Source organism: Microtus oregoni, unplaced genomic scaffold (genome assembly GCF_018167655.1).
Source record: "Microtus oregoni isolate MIOR12 unplaced genomic scaffold, Mior012 000053F_ref0000044, whole genome shotgun sequence".
In the NCBI taxonomy this organism is placed as follows: domain Eukaryota; kingdom Metazoa; phylum Chordata; class Mammalia; order Rodentia; family Cricetidae; genus Microtus; species Microtus oregoni.
The window spans coordinates 11,727,068-11,747,631 of record NW_024543829.1 but is presented as its reverse complement, the minus strand read 5'-3'; the positions used below and the strand labels follow the sequence as shown (position 1 = coordinate 11,747,631).

Here is a 20,564-nt window from a genome sequence, read left to right as displayed (position 1 = left end):
ATGAAATATTACCTGTGCCCTAGTTAGTAAGCTACAAATTGTATCTGCTACATCTTGAATATTGCAGACAAATTAGTATATTCTAAATAAGAACAAGAAAGTCCTGTATACCTACAATTTTATGCAAAAACGCTATCAAATTTTATGTTGATGTGTTTAAAAATGAGTATTGCAAAAATATCTGATTTTTATAGAACAACAAAAGCACCACTTTAAGGATAAACTGGTTTTCCAGAGACACCAGGAGCTGTGTATCTCTGGGAGAAACGAACTTCCCCAGGAATCTCACTCACTTCAGGAGAGGAACTTATCTCCCGCGAGGAGGAGACTCTGACAACTCTAGACCTAACTTAGACACAGAGGAGCGGGACCACACCCTGACCCACCCTGCTTAGATACAGCAGCTCTTGCCCTCTATTTAAACCTGGAGATGGACTTGGGGAAGGGAGGTACCTCCTGGAACTCTTTTTCTTTCCAGTGTGGTCAGTCAGAATCAAAACTCCTTTTTCTGCTTTGCAGGATCACTCACCTGCTAACTGGCCTCCAGAAACAAGTACTCCACCTTGAGAGGGTTGCCAGGGCCCAGGTCTGACCCTCACAGTTCTGGCTGAAATAGTTGGACATTGGTCGTCTGTTTGTATGCAGGAGTAGAACTAGATCATCTAATTCTGCATGTAATATTTTATAAAACTACCAGTTGTTTTACACGGAGTGATCCATCTTACATTCAACAAATAAAGGATCCATTCCTCCATATATTCATCAGCACATACTATTTTCCTAGCAGAACTGGTGGTCACGAAAGAGCAAGTTCTGGGGGTAAGACACAAACTGCACAACCCCAAGGTAAATGCTCCTATCGAGGCCTGTGTGCCAACTTTATACCCTACTAACCACTGAGTTTCAAAATGTCAGAAAAGGACAGCAAAGAAACAGTTTAAGTATTTCATCACTTAGGTAATGGATTAGAAGGTGCTATCAATAATTTTTTTAAGAAATAAAATAAAATTACTTAAAAATGACCCAGATGATCTAAAATATGAACTTTCTGAGCCTAATTACGAACCGAATTTTCTTCTTCCTCTTCCAGTTCTCGCTGTTGCTCCTCGTGCCTTTTGGCTTTGATTTCCATGGCCTCTGTGATCAGGTCTCTTAATATTGACACAGGTTTTGCATTCTTGATAAAAGGATGCTATAAAGACAAAGTAAAATGGTATATATTCAGATTTTTTCTCAATTATAGTCAACAAATATTAAAACATAACTGGTAACCAGTATCATAGGATTCAATAATTATTTTATTTACAAGTAATATGTCAACTATGAAAATACTATTTTGTTTGCTTTAGAAAAAATACTTTTGAGTTCACTTGTTTTTTAAAAAAAATCTAAGCATATATACAAAAATATACTCCTATTAATAAAGTTAAATGACCTTTAAGATATACTTGTTGAAAGAAAAGTGGGCATTAAGTAATAAAAATTTTCACATATTTAAAGCAGATTAATGATTATAGGTAAAAATAAACTTATTTTAGCACTGTCAAATAATTTAATTACTCCTAGTAACTGATGGCCAAAAAAAAAAAAAAAAAAAAAGGAAGCAACTTGTGACTTTTACATAACCCCTGTTCTGTTGTGTCTTAGGTTAGTAGGTCACTTACAGGGTAAACAGAAAAGTAACTTCCCAACTCCCGCCTCATGTTGGCTGCTGTCTCTGTCCTTACTACCCTCACCTAGCTAAGAAATGACTACGTTCTCTATTATTTTATAAGTCATGCACTTTGATAAACAAAAGGAAATCCATCAGAACAGACTTGAACTCTTTTTAATTACATTTGAAAATTGTGTGTATGTGTCTGTGTGTCTGTATGTCTGTCTGTGTGTGTGCATATGTGTGTCTATGGGTGTGTGTGAGTACATATGTGGAGGTCAGGAACAACTTGTGGAGTCAGCTCTCTCTTTCCTTCTACCATGTGGGTCCCAAGGATGGAAGTCAGGCCGTCAATACTGGCAGCAAGGGCCTGTACTAGCTAAGCCACCCCATCAGCCTTGAGTAGAACTAAACTGTTCTTCGAGGAGAAGAGCATGAGAGACAGCAGAAGGGAAATACACGGGATCAAAACACAATGTCTATAATTTATTCGCCAGTATATATGATCAGAAGAAAACAACTTTGATTATTTTAATAAAGACTAATAGAACACAAAAATACATTCAGACAAAAACAACCAGTGATGGAGAAATTAAAGACACTTGGAAAGGGCTTTAACATGGTAACAAATTACTTGATAAAACTGTTGAATAAGAAAACACTATCGCTGGGTGATGCTGATACACGCCTTTAATTCCATCACTTGGGAGGCAGAGACAGGCGGATCTCTGTGAGTTCGAGCAGAGCGAGTACCAGGACAGGCTCCAAAGCTACACAGAGAACCCTATCTAGAAGAACGAACGAAAGAAAGAAAGAAAGAAAGAAAGAAAGAAAGATCAAAAAAACAGTAAGAAAAACTCTTACCATCATTTCACAATTAATTCTTTATCACAGTTAAATTCATCAGCAGATAATATTATCCTCTATTAACAAATACACAAAGGTCTAATCATCCACGCAAGCAGCTCTATAGTCCCCTGCACTAGCTGTTGACTGTCCCCTGCACCAGCTGTTGACTGTCCCCTGCACTAGCTGTTGACTGTCCCCTGCACTAGCTGTTGACTGTACCCTGTACTAGCTGTTGACTGTCCCCTGCACTAGCTGTTGACTGTATCCTGCACGAGCTGTTGACTGTATCCTGTACTAGCTGCTGACTGTATCCTGTACTAGCTGTTGACTGTATCCTGTACTAGCTGTTGACTGTATCCTGTACTAGCTGTTGACTGTATCCTGTACTAGCTGCTGACTGTATCCTGTACTAGCTGTTGACTGTATCCTGTACTAGTTGTTGACTGTATCCTGCACTAGATGTTGACTGTCCCCTGCACTAGCTGTTGACTGTCCCCTGCACTAGCTGTTGACTGTCCCCTGCACTAGCTGTTGACTGTCCCCTGCACTAGCTGTTGACTGTCCCCTGCACTAGCTGTTGACTGTATCCTGCACTAGCTGTTGATTGTCCCCTGTACTAGCTGTTGACTGTCCCCTGTACTGTTAACTGTCCCCTGCACCAGCTGTTGACTGTATCCTGTACTAGCTGCTGACTGTATCCTGTACTAGCTGTTGACTGTCCCCTGCACTAGCTGTTGACTGTCCCCTGCACTAGCTGTTGACTGTATCCTGCACTAGCTGTTGACTGTCCCCTGTACTAGCTGTTGACTGTCCCCTGCACCAGCTGTTGACTGTCCCCTGTACTAGCTGTTGACTGTCCCCTGCACTAGCTGTTGACTGTCCCCTGCACTAGCTGTTGACTTTCCCCTGTACTAGCTGTTGACTGTCCCCTGCACCAGCTGTTGACTGTCCCCTGTACTAGCTGTTGACTGTACCCTGCACTAGCTGTTGACTGTCCCCTGCACCAGCTGTTGACTGTCCCCTGTACTAGCTGTTGACTGTCCCCTGTACCAGCTGCTGACTGTATCCTGCACTAGCTGTTGACTGTCCCCTGCACTAGCTGTTGACTGTCCCCTGTACTAGCTGTTGACTGTCCCCTGCACTAGCTGTTGACTGTCCCCTGCACTAGCTGTTGACTGTCCCCTGTACTAGCTGTTGACTGTCCCCTGTACTAGCTGTTGACTGTCCCCTGCACCAGCTGCTGACTGTATTCTGCACTAGCTGTTGACTGTATCTTGCACTAGCTGTTGAGCAACCTCTAGATCTCCATCCCTTTTTTTTTCAGCTGGTTGGGACTGTGTGACTATATTTCTGTGATTGTGAATACCCGTGCTATGTATACTTCTTGGGCACAGCAACCATACAGTACTTAGCATGGACTTCTCTTTCTGCACCACACGGTACCAGTGATGACTTTCAGCAACTACAAGAAAAGGGGGAGTGTGGAAAGAAGATAAGGACCACCCGGGATGGAAGAAAGGGGGCAAAAAGAGAAAAAAGAAAAAGTTCATTGCCCTTTAGGAATTTACCACCTAAAGTTAGAAAGACAAATACATAATTTAAAATTAATTATGACATAGTAGTTACATTCATGATGGTTTAGCACAAGCTCCACATTAAAGAGATGCAGAAACAGAAGAACAAGCTGGGGATATGGCTCAATGGTCAATGGGAATCGTGGCAAACCCTGGATCCTGGGTTCAGTTTCCACAGCAACTATCTGCCCCATAAGACAAGATATTCACAGTATGAAGAATACAAAAAAGTTTTTAAAAAGCTGCAAAGACGAAGAAGCACGAGCAGAGCTTAGTGGGAAGATCTGTGTAGTCCAGTCAGCAGCACTGCTTCAGTGTTTTGTGAACTTGGATTCTGACAGGCAACGGGGAGAAAGTCATAAAGGGTGAAAAGCCTGGATTTTACCTGAAAACAGCTTTAATAAACAAATAACAGAATATAATATAAGGAAAATTTGATGCCATAATTTTGCAATGCAATTCAATAACAGTAGCGAGATACAGGTAAGGATCATTGACAGCCTGGAGTATAAGATGCAGTTGCCAAACACAGAAGAAATAAATCTGATGGGAAATGAGAAAGATTGGGTGGCAGCAAAATATTAGTCAAAGAAAAAGGACAGAATAGAAGGAAGATTTAAACAACAGGGATGGTCAAACATTTCAGATTCTGGAGCCCTTTGGATTTCAGATGCTTTGATTGGGAATGTTCAACTTAAAGGTTACATACATATCCAAATTGAAACAAAGAAATCTGAACAGTTCTGGTCCCTAGCATCTTAGGTGGGGAACATTCAACCCATGTAAACAGAGCTGTAAAAACGGAATCAATAGAATTATAGCCTTCAAAAAGATATAAAAATCTCAGCCTGGACTATATTTGGCTATCATCTCCTGGAAAGTGAGGCAACACTTGAAGCCATAGTTATATCTCGCTTTCAAAGTACATCTTAACTTTGTCATTCACAATAGTGTTCTGCTCAGAGCTAAATGTGCAGAACCTCAAGCATCTCCACCTGTCCAGTTCCACTTGTATTCCTGATTTCTATGTAACTGCTTCACATGCAACTGTAACCAACAAAGAGGAACTGGCAGGCCAGGAATGGAGGTGCACCTGTAATCCCTGTAATCACAGTGGAATCGTGAGTTCAAGGATAGCCTGAGTGTTACACAGAAAGTCACCATGTCCACACAAACATACATACACACAAACACACTTGTAAATACAACCTGCTAGTTCACTGAGTATTGTTCAGATACGTATATCTGTTTAATGCTGATCACTCAGGGCTAGATAAACTATTGAGTTCCTCCCTGGAGAGGAGTGCCTCTGCCTACTGATCTGGGGTGAGGAGCCATGAGATCCCCTCCACTCTGATACACTACAGGCACCGATGATCACTCTCTGTGTAGTGATAGGAGCGGCGGGGCTGTATCCCCAGCACCCCGGCCGCCTGCTAGCTTATGCCCGAAATAACAACACACAAACTGTATTCATTTAAACACTGCTTGGCCCATTTCTATCTAGCCTCTTCTAGGCTAATTCTCACATATTAATTTAGCCCATTTCTAATCATCTTCTTAGCACCGCTTGGTGCGCTTACCAGGAAGATTCTAGCCTACGTCCATCCTGGGTCGGAGCTTCATCGCGTGTGTCTGCCCAGGTGCGGGGAGCATGGCGTCTCTGCTCCAGAGAGCAGAGCTTCGAATAGAGCAGAGCTTCGAGTCTGAGCTCACTTCCTCTTCCTCCCAGCATTCTGTTCTGTTTACTCCACCCACCTGTGTTCTAACCTATGAGGGCCAGCCAAGCAGTTTCTTTATTTTTTTTAACCAATGACCTTCCTCCATCATCTCTGCAAAGCCTCTGCCCCTGTAGAAAGTGTTGTCTAAAGCCACACAGCCAGAAAACAGATAATCTAGTTCACAGCCTTTCTACTATGGGCACACATCACAGAGAACACGATGGCAAGACCTCCACTGGCAAAATGGTGAAGAATTTAGACTTTTGTCCCCTCAACTGTCCAGGTTTTCTAAGACGATACCAGCAAAGACCAACTGCTAATGTGGAGATTCATGCCCACAAAGGACTCTGTCCTCAACTGGAAAGTGTCAGTAAAGACCATGTGAATCATGGGCTTAGATCTTTACCAGGTGCTAATAAGCATCACCACTCTCTCCCTGTTGGATCAGGGTCATGATGAGAGAGGCCTAAACTGTCACCATTATTCCGCTATGGTGAGGCCAGTGTCAGTGTAGGCCACTGGAGCAATCAGAGCATGACCTCATCCTCAGCAAAACTAACAAGCCCTTCCAGCAATGTCAAAGGAGACCAAGGAAGGAATAGGATGGTACCCTCTACCCCCTGAAATAGAGAATGAGGATGCTCGCTGTAACACTGTATTTAAATGAGGACCCAGGTGGATATCTGTAGTAAAATCCCAGCTAACATTTATGAAATGCTGAATTTGATCCCAAGAACTGAGAACAATGATAATAACAACAACAACAACAACAATAATAAAACGCAGCACTGGTGGCAGAGACCTCTAATTCCAGTTCTTCGGGAAACAGATGCAGGAGGATCACAAGTTCAAGGCTGTCTGCACTACACAGTAAATTCAGGTCCAAATAAACAACTCAGTGAGCAACTAACAAGAAGCAAAAGGGCAAGAAGCATAGCTTGGTGCTAGAGTGTTTGTCTAGCCACCTTCAGTCTCTACCATGAAGTTAGGCAGACGTTAGACAGACAGACAGACAGATTAGATTACTGACAGACAGAAGCTAACTAGCTACCTAGTTAGATGGGGGGACAAATCTAGAGTCCAACAGCATGATTGTGGTGGTTTGAAAGAAAATGGCCCACAAAGGGAGTGGTACTATTAGGAGGTGTGGCCTTCCTTGTTGGTGGAAGTGTGTCACTGTGGGAGCGGGCTTTGCGGTTTCTTTTGCTAGCTGAATAACTAGATCAATAGGTTGGTGAGAAAAATCAAGACAGAAAAGAATCCATGGTCTCAAAAGTGAAAGAAGGAATGATGGGGATACAGTAAAGAGGGGGTGATGGGAATTACAGTAAAGAGGGGGTGATGGATACAGTAAAGAGGGGGTGATGGGAATACAGGAAGGGGGTGATGGGGATACAGTAAAGAGGGGTGATAGGGATTACAGTAAAGAGGGGGTGATGATGGGGATACAGTAAAGAGGGGTGATGGGGATACAGTAAAGAGGGGGTGATGGGGATACAGTAAAGAGGGGTGATGGGGATACAGTAAAGAGGGGTGATGGGGATACAATAAAGAGGGGTGATGGGGATACAGTAAAGTGGGAGGTGACAACCTCTGGGCTGGGGGTTTGTCAGGCTGATACAGGATCTGATGCTGCATCAAGAAATAAAAAACAAGGTGAGGCTGTGAAAGCATATTTGAAAAAGTTTTCATAATTTGGGAGAGGGGCTTAAAATAACATGTTCTAGAAGCTACACTAACCCCAACCCAAAAACTACTGGACAGCAAGCAGTAAACTATCCAAATGCAATCCCCCCTAAGAAACTGGAGCCCAGAGAGGGGCCTGTGGCCTCCCCCGACAGAAACACGTGGGGTCCTAACTATGTATTCTCATGTGATGCGAGGCAATGAACTGCCAACCCATAATATTACTAAAAGAATTACCACACAAACTTCTAAAAGTGTGGTTAAAATACTTCTGTAAAAAAGGGAAATGGTGGAAGGAACCTTGGGTATCAGGAAAACTAACAACGGGAGAACAAAAACAGGGTCAGTCAGTAAATTTTCCTTCTTGTGTGTTTCCTCAATTATGTTTTACGTTTAAAGCAAATATTATAGAACTGATGTGGCTCTCCACTACAAAGAGGACATATTTGAGGTGATTACAGCATAATGGGGCCACACGGGAAGGGAAAGGTGTTCCTCCGTCTCGCTGGAACTGGCAAAAGCGAGTCACAGACACCATGCCATTCCTGGAGAAAGGCAGAAGGAATACATCGTGGGCTTAGGCCTGGCAATGCAGCTTTAGTGGGTAAACCTCGAGTTTAAACCAGGAACCTACAGAGTACAAGAGAGCCAGCTCCCACAAGTTGTATTCTGACCTCCACATGTGTGCTGTGGCTTGCATGTATGACCACCCCAGACTCAATAAATAAACCTAATTAAAATATCTTTAAAAGAACAGGGCTAGAACAAATGGAATCTATCTAGAATAATCACGGGCTTACTATGGCATCTTCAGTGAGTCATTTAATTCTACTGGGCTATAATACCCTTTGCCACAAAAATAAGGAATTATACTGACACAGTTTAAGTGTTTCCAGCCTTCTTAACTTAAAAACAAAGTCTTTTCTTTTTTTACCCTAGAAGGGAAAGCTAGAAACAAATAAGTTTATCTTAAAAGAAAAGACATCAGTGCCCAGATACATTGTTTTACTTTTTCTGCTCTCTTTTTAGACCTTTCCTTCCTGTTGTCTCTTTTGTGTTGAATCATTCACATGTTCATTGAGACAATGATACCAAGAAGCTCTTGATTCGCTTGCTTAACATTTTCGTGGAAAGTTAATACTCTTTCAAAATAAACGCTTTGATCAACTGCTTTTTCAATTTTTATCATGGAAAAATAAATCTCACATAAATTTACTGTTTCTCAATTTTTTAGTTTAAAAATATTTTATTATGTTTTTATTTAGTGTGTTGTGCGAGTTGGTCTTCTCTTTCCACCATGTGGTCTCAGGGCCCTCTTCCTTTCATTTTTAAACTACACTTGTCTGTTGAGAGAGACAGCAGCACAGGGAGGAGGGAGAAGAAACTGGGTGATCTGTTCTCTCCTCCCACCACGGCTGCCCGATTCGCCAGCTAGTGTCTTAATGCTGAGAGCATCTCACTGACCCAAACTTGTCATCTTAATCATTAACTAATTAAATTTTAAAAAATAATACTTGAACATAACTCAAAACTCAAATAAATCTGCATCCCATTCCTGCCTCTTACCCTTGCAATGACCTGCCCAAGAAGACACTGAAAGTTTTCTTTATGGCATTGGTGTGTGTGTGCACACACGCATTTCCTAATAACTCCTCTTGATGGACCATATTCATATATGATTTTATACATGGTTAATGTTTCATAATAAACTGTTAAAATGAAATTGCTGGAACAAAGAATATACAGATTTTTAAAAATAGGCACAGAAATACTGATTTTGATGAAGAGTAAGCCCTGTATGATCTTCCTAAGCACTACAGAGCTTCACGAGCCTTTAGTCGGGTTATTTTATGTTTAGTAGTAGCTTAGGGACTGCCGTTTGAATTCTTTTATCATTTAACAGTAAGAAGCATCTGAAAATTATTAGATTTGTTCATGAGAGACACACTGTGAGGCACACTTATCAGTTGAGAGTTCAGAGGCAATTCTGTTGAGGGAAAAAAGTTCTAAAAACTTATTAATTACAAGTATTAAGTTATTTCTTTTTGCTTTAAATTTCCTAAGATTTTTAAAAAGCCTCTTGATGTTCTGGATACAAAGTTTATTTATAGTAGGGATACTAAAACTTCACTTAGGTAAACTTGTAGCTAGCACTTATAACATGAAATCTTTTCAAGGCATTCAGGGACCTTGGATTTACATATATTACATATATTAGAGAGGAACAAAAAGTCCGAGAAAGGCTGAGTCATGGAAAAGCCTGGGAAATAAAACCTATAGAGATAAGAACTCAAGAGAGGAGAGAATGGGAACAGTAAGAAAATGAACTGGGAACAGATGGGAGACAAAGAGAAATGCAGAAGAGCTGAACACATGCGTCCCAATTCAGGTTTCAGATCTTCGAGGGCAGTCACGAGACTGCAGCCCTGGCTGTCAGCACCCAGAAGCCACCAGAAGTCCCTCCGTGTCGGCACTGACCTGTAACAGCTGTGTTGCGGTGGCTCTCTGCTCAGGACTCTTCACTAAGCACTTTTTAACAAAATCGGTGAAGTCATCAGACCAAAGTTCAGGCTTCCTGAATGTTGGTGGCGGGTTTGTGGGAATCATAAAAATAGCCTAATGGAGATGAAACATGCAAAGGACACGGTAAGCACACAGGAGGACAACCGGAGAAGCAGCTTTCTATCTTGCCAGAGTCTAAATCTAAAAAATAAGTACAAGTACAGGAATCCCCACAAGATTGCAATTGGGAGCCAAGTCCATCTGCCGCTAATGCAATCATTTCCCACCAGACCCTTCTACCTGAACCGCAGCTCACTGAGCACATCATTTATTTTATTTGTGATTTTTGAATCTATCTCCAAAGAAGGTGCATTTATATCCCTTTTACCAAAGATATTCCTATCAAAGATATGTCTCCAAACCTTGCTACTGTGTGCCAGACTTACTTCCTATTTCAGTTCTAAAGCGCCAGCAGTAATCTAATCTGCATCTCTTACCAAATTACTTCAGCATAAATAAAATTACTATGACTTGAATACTGGATTGAATACTAAATGAAAAGGGTTTAAAATATAACACTTCAATTAATCAGAAATAGGCTAAGTGCTAAATATTCAATATCTATGATAATGTATTCAGATAGTTCAAAATTAAAAAGCTATAAAACGTCTCCTTCTCTCGGTCTCTTAACCATTGCTTCCAAGTTCCATGCTAGAAAACAAAACCAAGGAAACAAAAGTATAATACACACAATAAATAATAACTTTTATTCCTACATGCTATAAAAACACAAAAGGCAAATTGCAGTAACAAAAATTTTGTGAAATAAAATGAATTAGAACAGGTAAAAATTACTCATACTTAATATGTCAATTTATATAATTAAATTATAATTATAAATAAATTTATATAATTATACAATTAACACAATAGATGAGATTTTAATAACAACCATAAATATGTACATACAGCATACAATCCTGGGCCTCTTACACAGAGAGACACAAACAAGCAGCACCCTAAAATTCTCACTTTCTAGGTCTGGAAAGTCTTTCCCTTTAAGAATGCACCCCACACCTTTCGCTCTGTGTAGATTGGTCTCTCCTGTCAGATGCAACTTTTATGTATATTAAGCAATTTATGCTTTATGCATAAAAAGACAGATGTAATAATACTAAAAATTATAACTTTTAGAAACTAAGGATTTTGTTATTAAAAGAGAATTAAAAATATTCATGGCAAAACTTCTGTCCACACATGAAGAAACGATAACAGCTATAGAGTTACATGATCACATGTTCTATGTGTCAGTTTTAATGTATTCCTTGCACAAGACAGAGCTTCTACTGTGCACTGAATTGTTATTAACTGGCAAAAAGGCATATATAAATGTTTTGAAATCATTCATACTAAAAGATATACAACAGGATATTTAGTTCAATCCTTTAATTTTACAGAATTATAACCTAAATTTAGAGAAGTGTTAAAATGAAACTTCAGATTTACAAACAGGGCTGTCATTTAAAACATCAGAAAAGCACCATGATGTTTTTAAGTTTCAGCGGGCAAATATGATTATTAAATCTTAAAAAAAATACTAAGAAGATATAAGACACGACAAATGGTGATGCTACTGTCAGCAAACAAACCTGCCAAGAATTTCTCAGTGGAGAAGAAAGCACAGAAAGGCTTAGAACTTCATAAGGCAGCAGCTGGCAGAAAAGATTGCTTAGACTCACTGCAGTCACAACTGTGACCATTAACAAACTGAAGCCCATTCAACCAAGCATGAGAGAAAGAATACTGACACCAAGTCTTCTCAGCAAGCAGCATCAGGGAGACAGGCTATGCATATGTGAAAGAAACGAAGTTCACGCTACAATGAAATTCAAAATTATCAAGGACTTAGCCCCGAGAGCTAAAACCATAAAACTGTAAGAAGGAGACATATGAGGAAAGGGCCATGGCAATGACTTCTTGTATGGAACAAAAGTTCAGGCAATAAAAGAAAAAATAAGGAAGGTGAACTTCCTAGAAACTCAATGCTTCCGTGTCAAAGACACAATCACAAAAGCAAAAAGGCAACCCAGAGTAGAGAAGTACATAGAAGAAATGAAAGCTAGAAGGCATCAAAGATCCCTACAGCTCAATCCTCAAAAATATATACAACTCAATTTAAAAATAGGTAAAGCACTAAATAAACATTGTTGCAAAGAAGAAACAAAAATGCTAGTAAGCACATGGAAGACATTAGTCACTAATCATTAGGAAAAGCCAAATCCAACCACCAAGATGCAGTACTTCCAGCTCAAGGGACAGCTGCTGGAGAGAGGCGTGGGGAAGGAGAGCGGGCAGGTTCAACAGAACCATGTCCTTGGAAACAGTAAAGCTGGGACTACAGAAAAGGCTCGGGATTTAATACTTGCAGAGGACCCGTGTAAAATCCCCAGCACCCACATGGAGGCTCCCAGCTGATGGAGACTCTAGTCCTGGGACCTCCATGGCGCCAGACGTGTACATGATGCACAGACATACAGGCAGGCAAAATGTTCATAAAGATAAAATAAATTAAATCAACCTAAAAATAAAAAGGCCTATCCTTTAACGGATGTGAACATTCTTACGTATTATATCCCATTACACCTGGGATTATTCCTCAAAAACAGAATAGCCAATATTAATATTGCAAAGCCAAACAAGCACACAAAATCAAATACTTATAAGGTCGTTTTCTATTTAGTTAGCTGACGCTGACAGAATTTATAAACTCACAGGTCACTGGCCATGCAATAGCCCTGGGCTTCCACCTATAAGGTAAGGGTCTCTCGGCCTTAGGCTGATTTAAACCAGGGCGTTTACATGTTTTCTTTGCAAGGCTTTTTCACTTGGTCACTCAATCATCTACTTTACCTAATAGTCCCTTTAAGTATGTGACTTTGTAAGATTTGATGTTACAAATTCTAAAATACTATCTGGAACCCATAGAACTCACAACTTGGAGAGAAAAATTAATAAACATACTAAACAAACACATGAAATTCTGTCTCTCAATAACTGGATTCATCTCTGATGACTCCATAGTTATATTAGACTCCAGGGAATCTTCAAGATTGGACAAAATAAACAGCAGCTTCAGAAAGGACACCGAATCACCTGTCCATGTTCCTCTGACCATGGAAAATGGTAAATCTGAACCTCTTCTTGCAGAATGGTTCAAAGGCCTAAGCCCACAGAGCTGACTTCAGCCTCCAACTGCAGGTAGATACTAGATTGTCTAGATAAACGTCCCTCCATGCTGTTCTGTTACAAATTAGAGATAACAGCCCAGTGATTTATGTCCTTGAAGCCAATGCTCTCCTTTGAACTTTGAGCCAATAAGCTGCACCCTTATCATCAGATAATCTTAACATTTAAGGCTCACCTGGCAGTAGCTATTAGAAACCCAAGGATAAAAAGCTTAACTCTAACTCTTATTTACCCAGTACACCATAAAGGGAATATAAATGTCACATCATACTTACAAACAAGCACTAAGTAAGCATGAACACTGAGCATACAATTCAAATAAATAAGTCTCTCAAAATGTCTCCAAGAAAACCACTATATCTTTCGTTTCTGTCTTTAACTTTTTAGAAAACCAATAGCAGGCTAGTAGATTTTCTCAGTCTTTACTGGGTTCAACCAACCTTGAGGATCCTCTTAAGGGTCTCTAGGGTTTGTATAAGTTGATGAGTCATAAGCCCTTGCTATAGAAAGTGTTGATAATTGGTGGCCAGCCTTAGACATCCCTGCCACCAACCAAATAGCAGACACACATTAGAGCCATATAATTTATCTTATCTCTAACACCATTTGATTGAAGAATGTTAGTACAATAAATTATATGATTATCCTGTGCTTGTTTCTACACAATATATTACTTAACTACATTCTGAACCTATCATTAAGGGGTATTTTTTGCTTTGTTTTTAATTTCCCTGATCACAAGTATTCTCAAGAAGTAAAAAAAAAAATAAATGTGCTTCAAAAGATCTAATTATCTTCTACCCCAGTAGAGCTCGGGTTGTAGAAAAGGCTTCACCGAGCTGTCCCGCCTGGACTCACAACCTCTGCATAAGGAATCAACACCCGAAGGCAGCTCATCTGTGGATGTGCAGGAGCAGCCAGGCTAACAGAGCCTTGCAGATACAAGAGCACAAGTCAGCAAATGAGGGGAGGGGAACTACAAAGAACAACAGAGCTACGTGCAAGAGTAAACAAAGCACACGGGTAACAACAAACAATAAATGAAGCTAAAACTGGACCTCGATGGGAAACACAGGCCTGCTAACTACAACATCAGTGTTTTCTTTTCATACAAGTGAGACGGTTGGAGCTAGATCTTTGTGTACAAAAGATGTTAACAGTCCAGGTGTAAAGTTCTAGCCATGCAAACATTACTGTGCTAGTTTGAAAGAAAATGCAAATGCAAGTGTGGAAAGGGAAGAAGCAAACCTCACTCCCGCTCAGCAGCTCCTATGGTGCACACTGAGTAAAGCACTGGGACTAGAAACCCACAACTGTTCCAGCTCGAGTTAGAGGAATTTCCACTCATTCACCAGGGCAGCGAACACCAGTAAACTCACAATCGGTCCAGCTCGAGTTAGAGGAACTCCCACAGTCACTCACAAGGGCAGCAACACCCGTCTGCAGGCCTGGAATGTAGCCTAGAGAAAAGAGTGCAATGGAATTCTGGCTACTTGTGGACAGAGGCTACTAACTTATCATCAAGAACACTCTGCTGGACAGTCCCAGATACTGTGGAAAGGCAGGTTCTCTAGTCTCAAAAGGAATCTTAGGGAAATTTTTACTATTGTCTAAGAGCAAACCACCAGGGAAGATAAAATGAAAATCCAAATATCCAGGAAGACAGAGATAGAAAGAAAGTTATACCTTTCGGTTGGGTACAGGGGTCAGAGAACAAGAAGAAAGCCAGGAATGTGGAGGAAAGCAAGCTTACTCTTGTCATTGGATCTGGAAGAGGAAGAGAGAAGAAAGGGGGACGGAAAAGACGTGCTTGGTACCTACCCAGAGAGGGCTTCAGAGGACACCTGATTTTGGCTCTTCTGTGCCAAGACAGCAACACACCAGGGTAGTGACAGAGACAGAACTGGTTTATTTTAAAGAGGGAAAGAACTACACGGACTCCGAGTGGGCTAGCGCTGAGAGCAGACAAAGCTCCAGAGCCAGCCGGGGGCACCTGTCCTTTCTTAGACATTCTCACTGGCCGAGCACTTCTCCCCGTGTTTGGCTTAGGACTGTTCCTCAGATGAAGCTCAAGTGAAGAAAGACTTCTAGTCCTTTTCCACAAACTAATTGCTCTTGTACGTTACCATTAGTCCTATAGCCTCTAGTATCTACTCTGAAGTCACGCTACTTTAGGTCTAATTTTTAAATTATAGAAAACACCGGAAACGCAGGACAACCTGGAGGCAAACGCCTTTACTTTAAGGCAAATCCAAGTCGTGTGAAAATGAGACAGAAAGATTCATCACCTATCACACGATGTGACCAGAAGATCAGAGAAACAAATGGGTCTTCGTCATTACAGCCTCTGCATCACCTGGCAAGTTTCTAGGACAAGATCAAAACTATAAAGTATTACAGACAGACCAGAAAGCGGAAGGAAACATAATATCTGCTTTCATTTCACCAACGCAGTCGGTCCACAGTGAAGCTGAACCCACACCTACCATCAGGCTTCCCTTTCCCACAGCGGGTCACAGGGAAAACAATGCGACCTGGGCGCTGTGAGTCTCAGCCCCTCCTAGACTAACGGTTCCACTGCTCCCATCACTCCCCAGTCTCCCGAGCAAGAGTTATCTCCTGTAAACACCAGCCTAGTGCAGCCCTTGGGAAGTGAGCGGGTTCCACGACATGCAGGCTGAGGTCTTAGTATGAAGAGCATGATCCAGAAGGGAAAGGTACAGGCTCCCGTGGAAGGATGTAGAACGGTCATCGCAGCAAAGTGACCGCATGGGCAAAGACTCCAGGAACCAGAATTATCACCTAGGAACAGAAGCTCCACTCTCAAAGTTATCATTTGGCATAAAATCATCCTGACAAATTAAAAAAAAAGTGTCACAACTTAACACCAAAGTACAGAGCCTGAGTATTATAGAAGGTATATTAGTTAAACAAGTTATCAAAACAGCAAATATGAAAACACTGGACCAATTGTAAGCAAGCTATCACTCAACCTCTGGCCGGATTTGGTAGAATTTACGAGGGTGCTTTCAAAGGCCTGTGACCCCACACTGACCAATGAGCTGCACTGAAACTGAGCGTGTGAGGGTCGGCCAGCTCCTGAGACTGAATTAAATAAAACACAAACTAGTCCTAGATACACGACTGCCATACAATAAATGAGACCTTGGTCCAAGAGCAGTATAACGCATCTATAAAATTTACCAAAACACTATCAATAGAAAGTCAATGTAAATTAGGATAAAAAACTAAAATTACTTAATAATGAAAATTATATGAAGAATAAAGTGGAACCTCTGAAAATGTAAAAGTGAGTAACAAAAAAAGATACACGTAGAAGTCTACAAACTAAAGGAACAGCAAACTGCAGGAATCTAGGCAAGGGCAGAAGAGGAAAACAGCCCGCCCCTCGGAACTCCTCAGTCTCACTTTAGGGGCGCTTTGGACTCTACCTTAGGAAAAATATAGAGAAAACAGTATTTTTTTTCTTAAACCATGTAGCAATATCTAACTCTGTATTCTTCTTTAAAACATCTCATGAACCACAAGCAACTATGCAATTCCAAAGCCTGGGTCATGAGTTCTCAACATTGGCTACGAGTCAGAATCACCTGAGAAACTTTTTTTTTTTTAACTTTTTTTTTATTGAGAAAAGGAGAAAAAAAAAACAAATTTCCTCCTCCTCCCAGCCTCCCCTTTCCCTCCCCCTCCTCCCACTCCTCCCACCCTTCTCCCCCTCCCCCCACTCCTCTCCCCCTCCCTCTCCAGCCCAAAGAGCAGTCAGGGTTCCCTGCCCTGTGGTAAGTCCTAGGTCCTCCCCCCTCCGTCCATTTCTAGGAAGGTGAACATCCAAACTCGCTAGGCTCCCACAAAACCAGCACATTACGTAGGTTCAAAACCCCGTGCCATTGTCCTTGGGTTCTCATCAGCCATTTTTGTAGTCAGTGTTTTTCACAGTAAGAGTATGAAGCCACAGCACCCACTCCAAACCCCTCTGTACTGAGCAAACTCGGGAAACATTCCAGTTTTGCAGGCAGGATCCATAAGCAGAGGAAATTGAGAATTACAAAAGTTCACTATCTCAGCGGCAGGCTACCTGAACAGAAAACAGATATTTGCATGCCTATGTTATACATACATTTGTATTTCACTGTATTTTACAGTTTGACTTATAGGTCGCTAGGCAGCTGGAATGCTTGGATGGCAAGGACCCACAGCCCTATCCTACGCATCCAGAGACTGAGAGGACAATCCACACTCCCACCTTTATGCAACTTTACAAAACAACAGCACAGGACCTCTGCCACAGTGACCAGAAGACCTTCAGCCCTCTGTGCACATCGCGCCATCCAGCGTTGTCATGGAGACCACAGGAGCTTGGACTAACACCTGAGCTGAGTAGTAACCATCTGCCCTTGTCCTACCGACTGAGAAGGTCAACAGAACCACCAAGACTTTTACACTGTCACCAAGCAATGGAGTCTGTGTGGGGAGCAGGAACTGAGTCCACCCAGTAGCAACGCAGAGCCACTCCTGCCACTGGGTGACGAGAAAAGCTGGGTAGGGACGGGAGTTCAAATTCTACTGGTTCCCAGCTGGAGCAAAGCATACCTAGCATAGAGTGTGCATAAGACTCGGAGATCAAAAACATTTTTATGTCCAGTATTCAACTAACAATTACTTATCCCACCATAAATCAGGAAGACAACAGTGTAAGTGACGAGAAGTGAGCAGGGTTAGCAGAAGTGTGACAGCAGAAACAGGAGAGCCTTCAGGTAATGATGAGAAAACAAATCAGTTAAGGAGCCCACAAGACGGCTCAACAGATAAGGGCACTTGCTGCCAAGCCTGATATGAAATTTAAAGTAGAAAAGTAAATGAAAACCCTGAGGAAAGAGTTATTTCAAAGAACAAAACAACTGCTAAAATTCTATCAAAATTGAAGTGGAAAAAAAAATCAAAATGGGTTGTAAAGTTTATGCATAAAATAGTTATTTTAAGTGCCAGTAAAGTGCTACTGTGTTTCTATCATTGATACCCATGCATTAGTGGCTAAGGACAGAGAACTGACATGGATTTTAGCATGCGTACTTGCATCCTCTACATTCTGTGTGCATGTCTTCATGCATGTGCAGATCTGTGGAATTCTGGATGAAGAACAGTTCCACTGTTTCCTTTCCACTGTATGTCTTTGCTTCTTTTGTCCTGACCAGAATTTCCTACCTTGTACTGAATAAAATGGTGGCCACAGACTTTTTTTTTTTTTTTTTGTTTTTCGAGACAGGGTTTCTCTGTGGTTTTGGAGCCTGTCCTGGAACTAGCTCTTGTAGACCAGGCTGGTCTCGAACTCACAGAGATCCGCCTGCCTCTGCAGACCTCATTCTTGATCCTTGACAGTGGGGGAGGCAGAATTTCCTTTACACTTTCACGCCCACCCTTTAACTTCCCTTTTCTCTCTCCAGCCCCATCTCTTCCAGCCTCTGAACACCGGCTCAGTGCTGGCTACCCTTCCAAAAAGGTCAAGCTCCATCTTTGTCTCCTTTACACCCGTGCATCCCTGTGCGGCACATCTCCCTTCCCACTGTGGAGTCCAGCCCAGTTCAGTGACAGAGAGGCAGACCACATCACACCGTCCCACAAAGGGATGGATAACAGCTATTTTCACTGTAGCTCCAAATGCATCATTGGCAAGTGTTCAGGCAAGACGGAAGGGGATAATGTGAGGGATATTGTCTTATTTCATAGCTGTGAGGGAAAAAAGAGCTCTTGTGGTATGTGTGCAACACACCTCAGAAACTCACAGAGGCTCAGAACATTAACTAATTTAAGAGCATTATTCCTGGATGAGCCTGAACAGTTTGTTCAGGCAGGGGACTAAGGAGGAAATGGGGTAGCTTGAGGAAGCTAACTCCTATAAGCCTGAAAATCCTGGCTCATATCCACGAGCCTGCCAGAGGTGTTTCTAATAGATATTAGTTAACTTCCTGTTAGAATGACACACACCTTTAATCCCAGTACTCAGATGGCAGAGGCCAGGGGATCTCTGAGTTTGAGGTCAGCCTGGTCTACAGAATGAGCTCTAGAACAGCCAGGGCTACAAACAGAAACCTTGTCTTGAAAATTAAAGATAATAATAATAATAAATAAATAAAATAAAAAAGGAAGTGGAAAAAGACAACCTGAGCTAAAACACTTTCAGGGTGGGTATCTTTCTTAAGAAAGGATCACGGCAGAGCACACACTTCACAATATGCCCCCACCATCTCCTGCCTGAAACACTGAAGAAGCAACATCTCCATTGCTTATATTCCCTGATTTCACCCTTGTACAGCTACTAACCCTACTCAATAAAAATCCAACATCAAAACACAACATTCCTCTGCGTAAGACCCTCCGATGGCTTCACGCCCCAGTGTTCTGGTCCTCTGCTACCCAGCTTCCTCACCTCCCACTCCTCTTGCATCTTACCCAGATACAGTCATCTGAGCCTCCTTGCTGTTCCTTATACCAAATACAGCATTTAGTTTCTTCTAAAGGACACATTCGCTCAAAGATCTGCATGGTTCATTTATTTTCCTCCTTTATCAGTACTAACTCTAACAGCCAACTTATCAAATAACCTTTCTCAACCCTCCTGTGTGGACATATCACAAACACAGTTGTCATTATGTGTGCCTCTTACACTATCGATACCTGATATCATTTTTAAATACGTGCATATACAACGTATCCTCTCTCCTGTCACATAAGTACCTTTTAAAAGACTGAACTCTTGTTTCACTCATTGCTATGTCTCAGTGCCTAAAACGCTGTGAGAAAAGCACTCACAAATGAGATAGGTTTGGGAATACACCTCAATAGGGAACTGTTTGCCGAGCACGCAGTGCTCTGAGTTTGCTACCTAGTACTGGAAAGACGAATGAATAAACACGTGATGGGTTACCATGCCTACATCTTAACCTTTGTGATGGCACCGATAATAAAAGATAATCTGTAAAACCTCTCAAAGAGATGGAACTGGATAGCTAAATAAAACATGTATGATGTACACACACAACATATATATACAGCAAACAACACACACACAATTTTAGCTGGCTTTCTTAGGAAGACAGGAGACTTGTCAGCAAATGATTAACTTCGGGAAGAACAAAGTATAGATGACACTGGCAAACAAGTAAACTCACCTTGAAAGACTAGTAAGTACCAACAAATATGTAAAAGACGCTAGACTAAAACCACATAATTAAGCACAGGGAACAAGACTCTCTTGCCAGGATTTGCTATCATTGGCAAACATCCATATTAACTCAGCTTCCCCAACTCCAAACA

At 41.5% G+C, this 20,564-nt stretch overlaps 1 protein-coding gene across 2 annotated transcripts in view; it reads right to left on the bottom strand.

Moving 5' to 3' along the window:
• Stk3 (serine/threonine kinase 3) overlaps positions 1 to 20,564 on the bottom strand; it is a 205,671-nt gene that overhangs the window by 83,695 nt on the left and 101,412 nt on the right. For both annotated transcript variants that reach the window (XM_041637754.1, XM_041637753.1), the window contains 2 exons: positions 9,963 to 10,100; positions 1,067 to 1,192 (listed from right to left, as the gene is read on the bottom strand). In XM_041637754.1, coding sequence (XP_041493688.1) covers positions 1,067 to 1,192; positions 9,963 to 10,100 — 264 coding nt within the window. The remainder of the gene's footprint in view (positions 1 to 1,066; positions 1,193 to 9,962; positions 10,101 to 20,564) is intronic.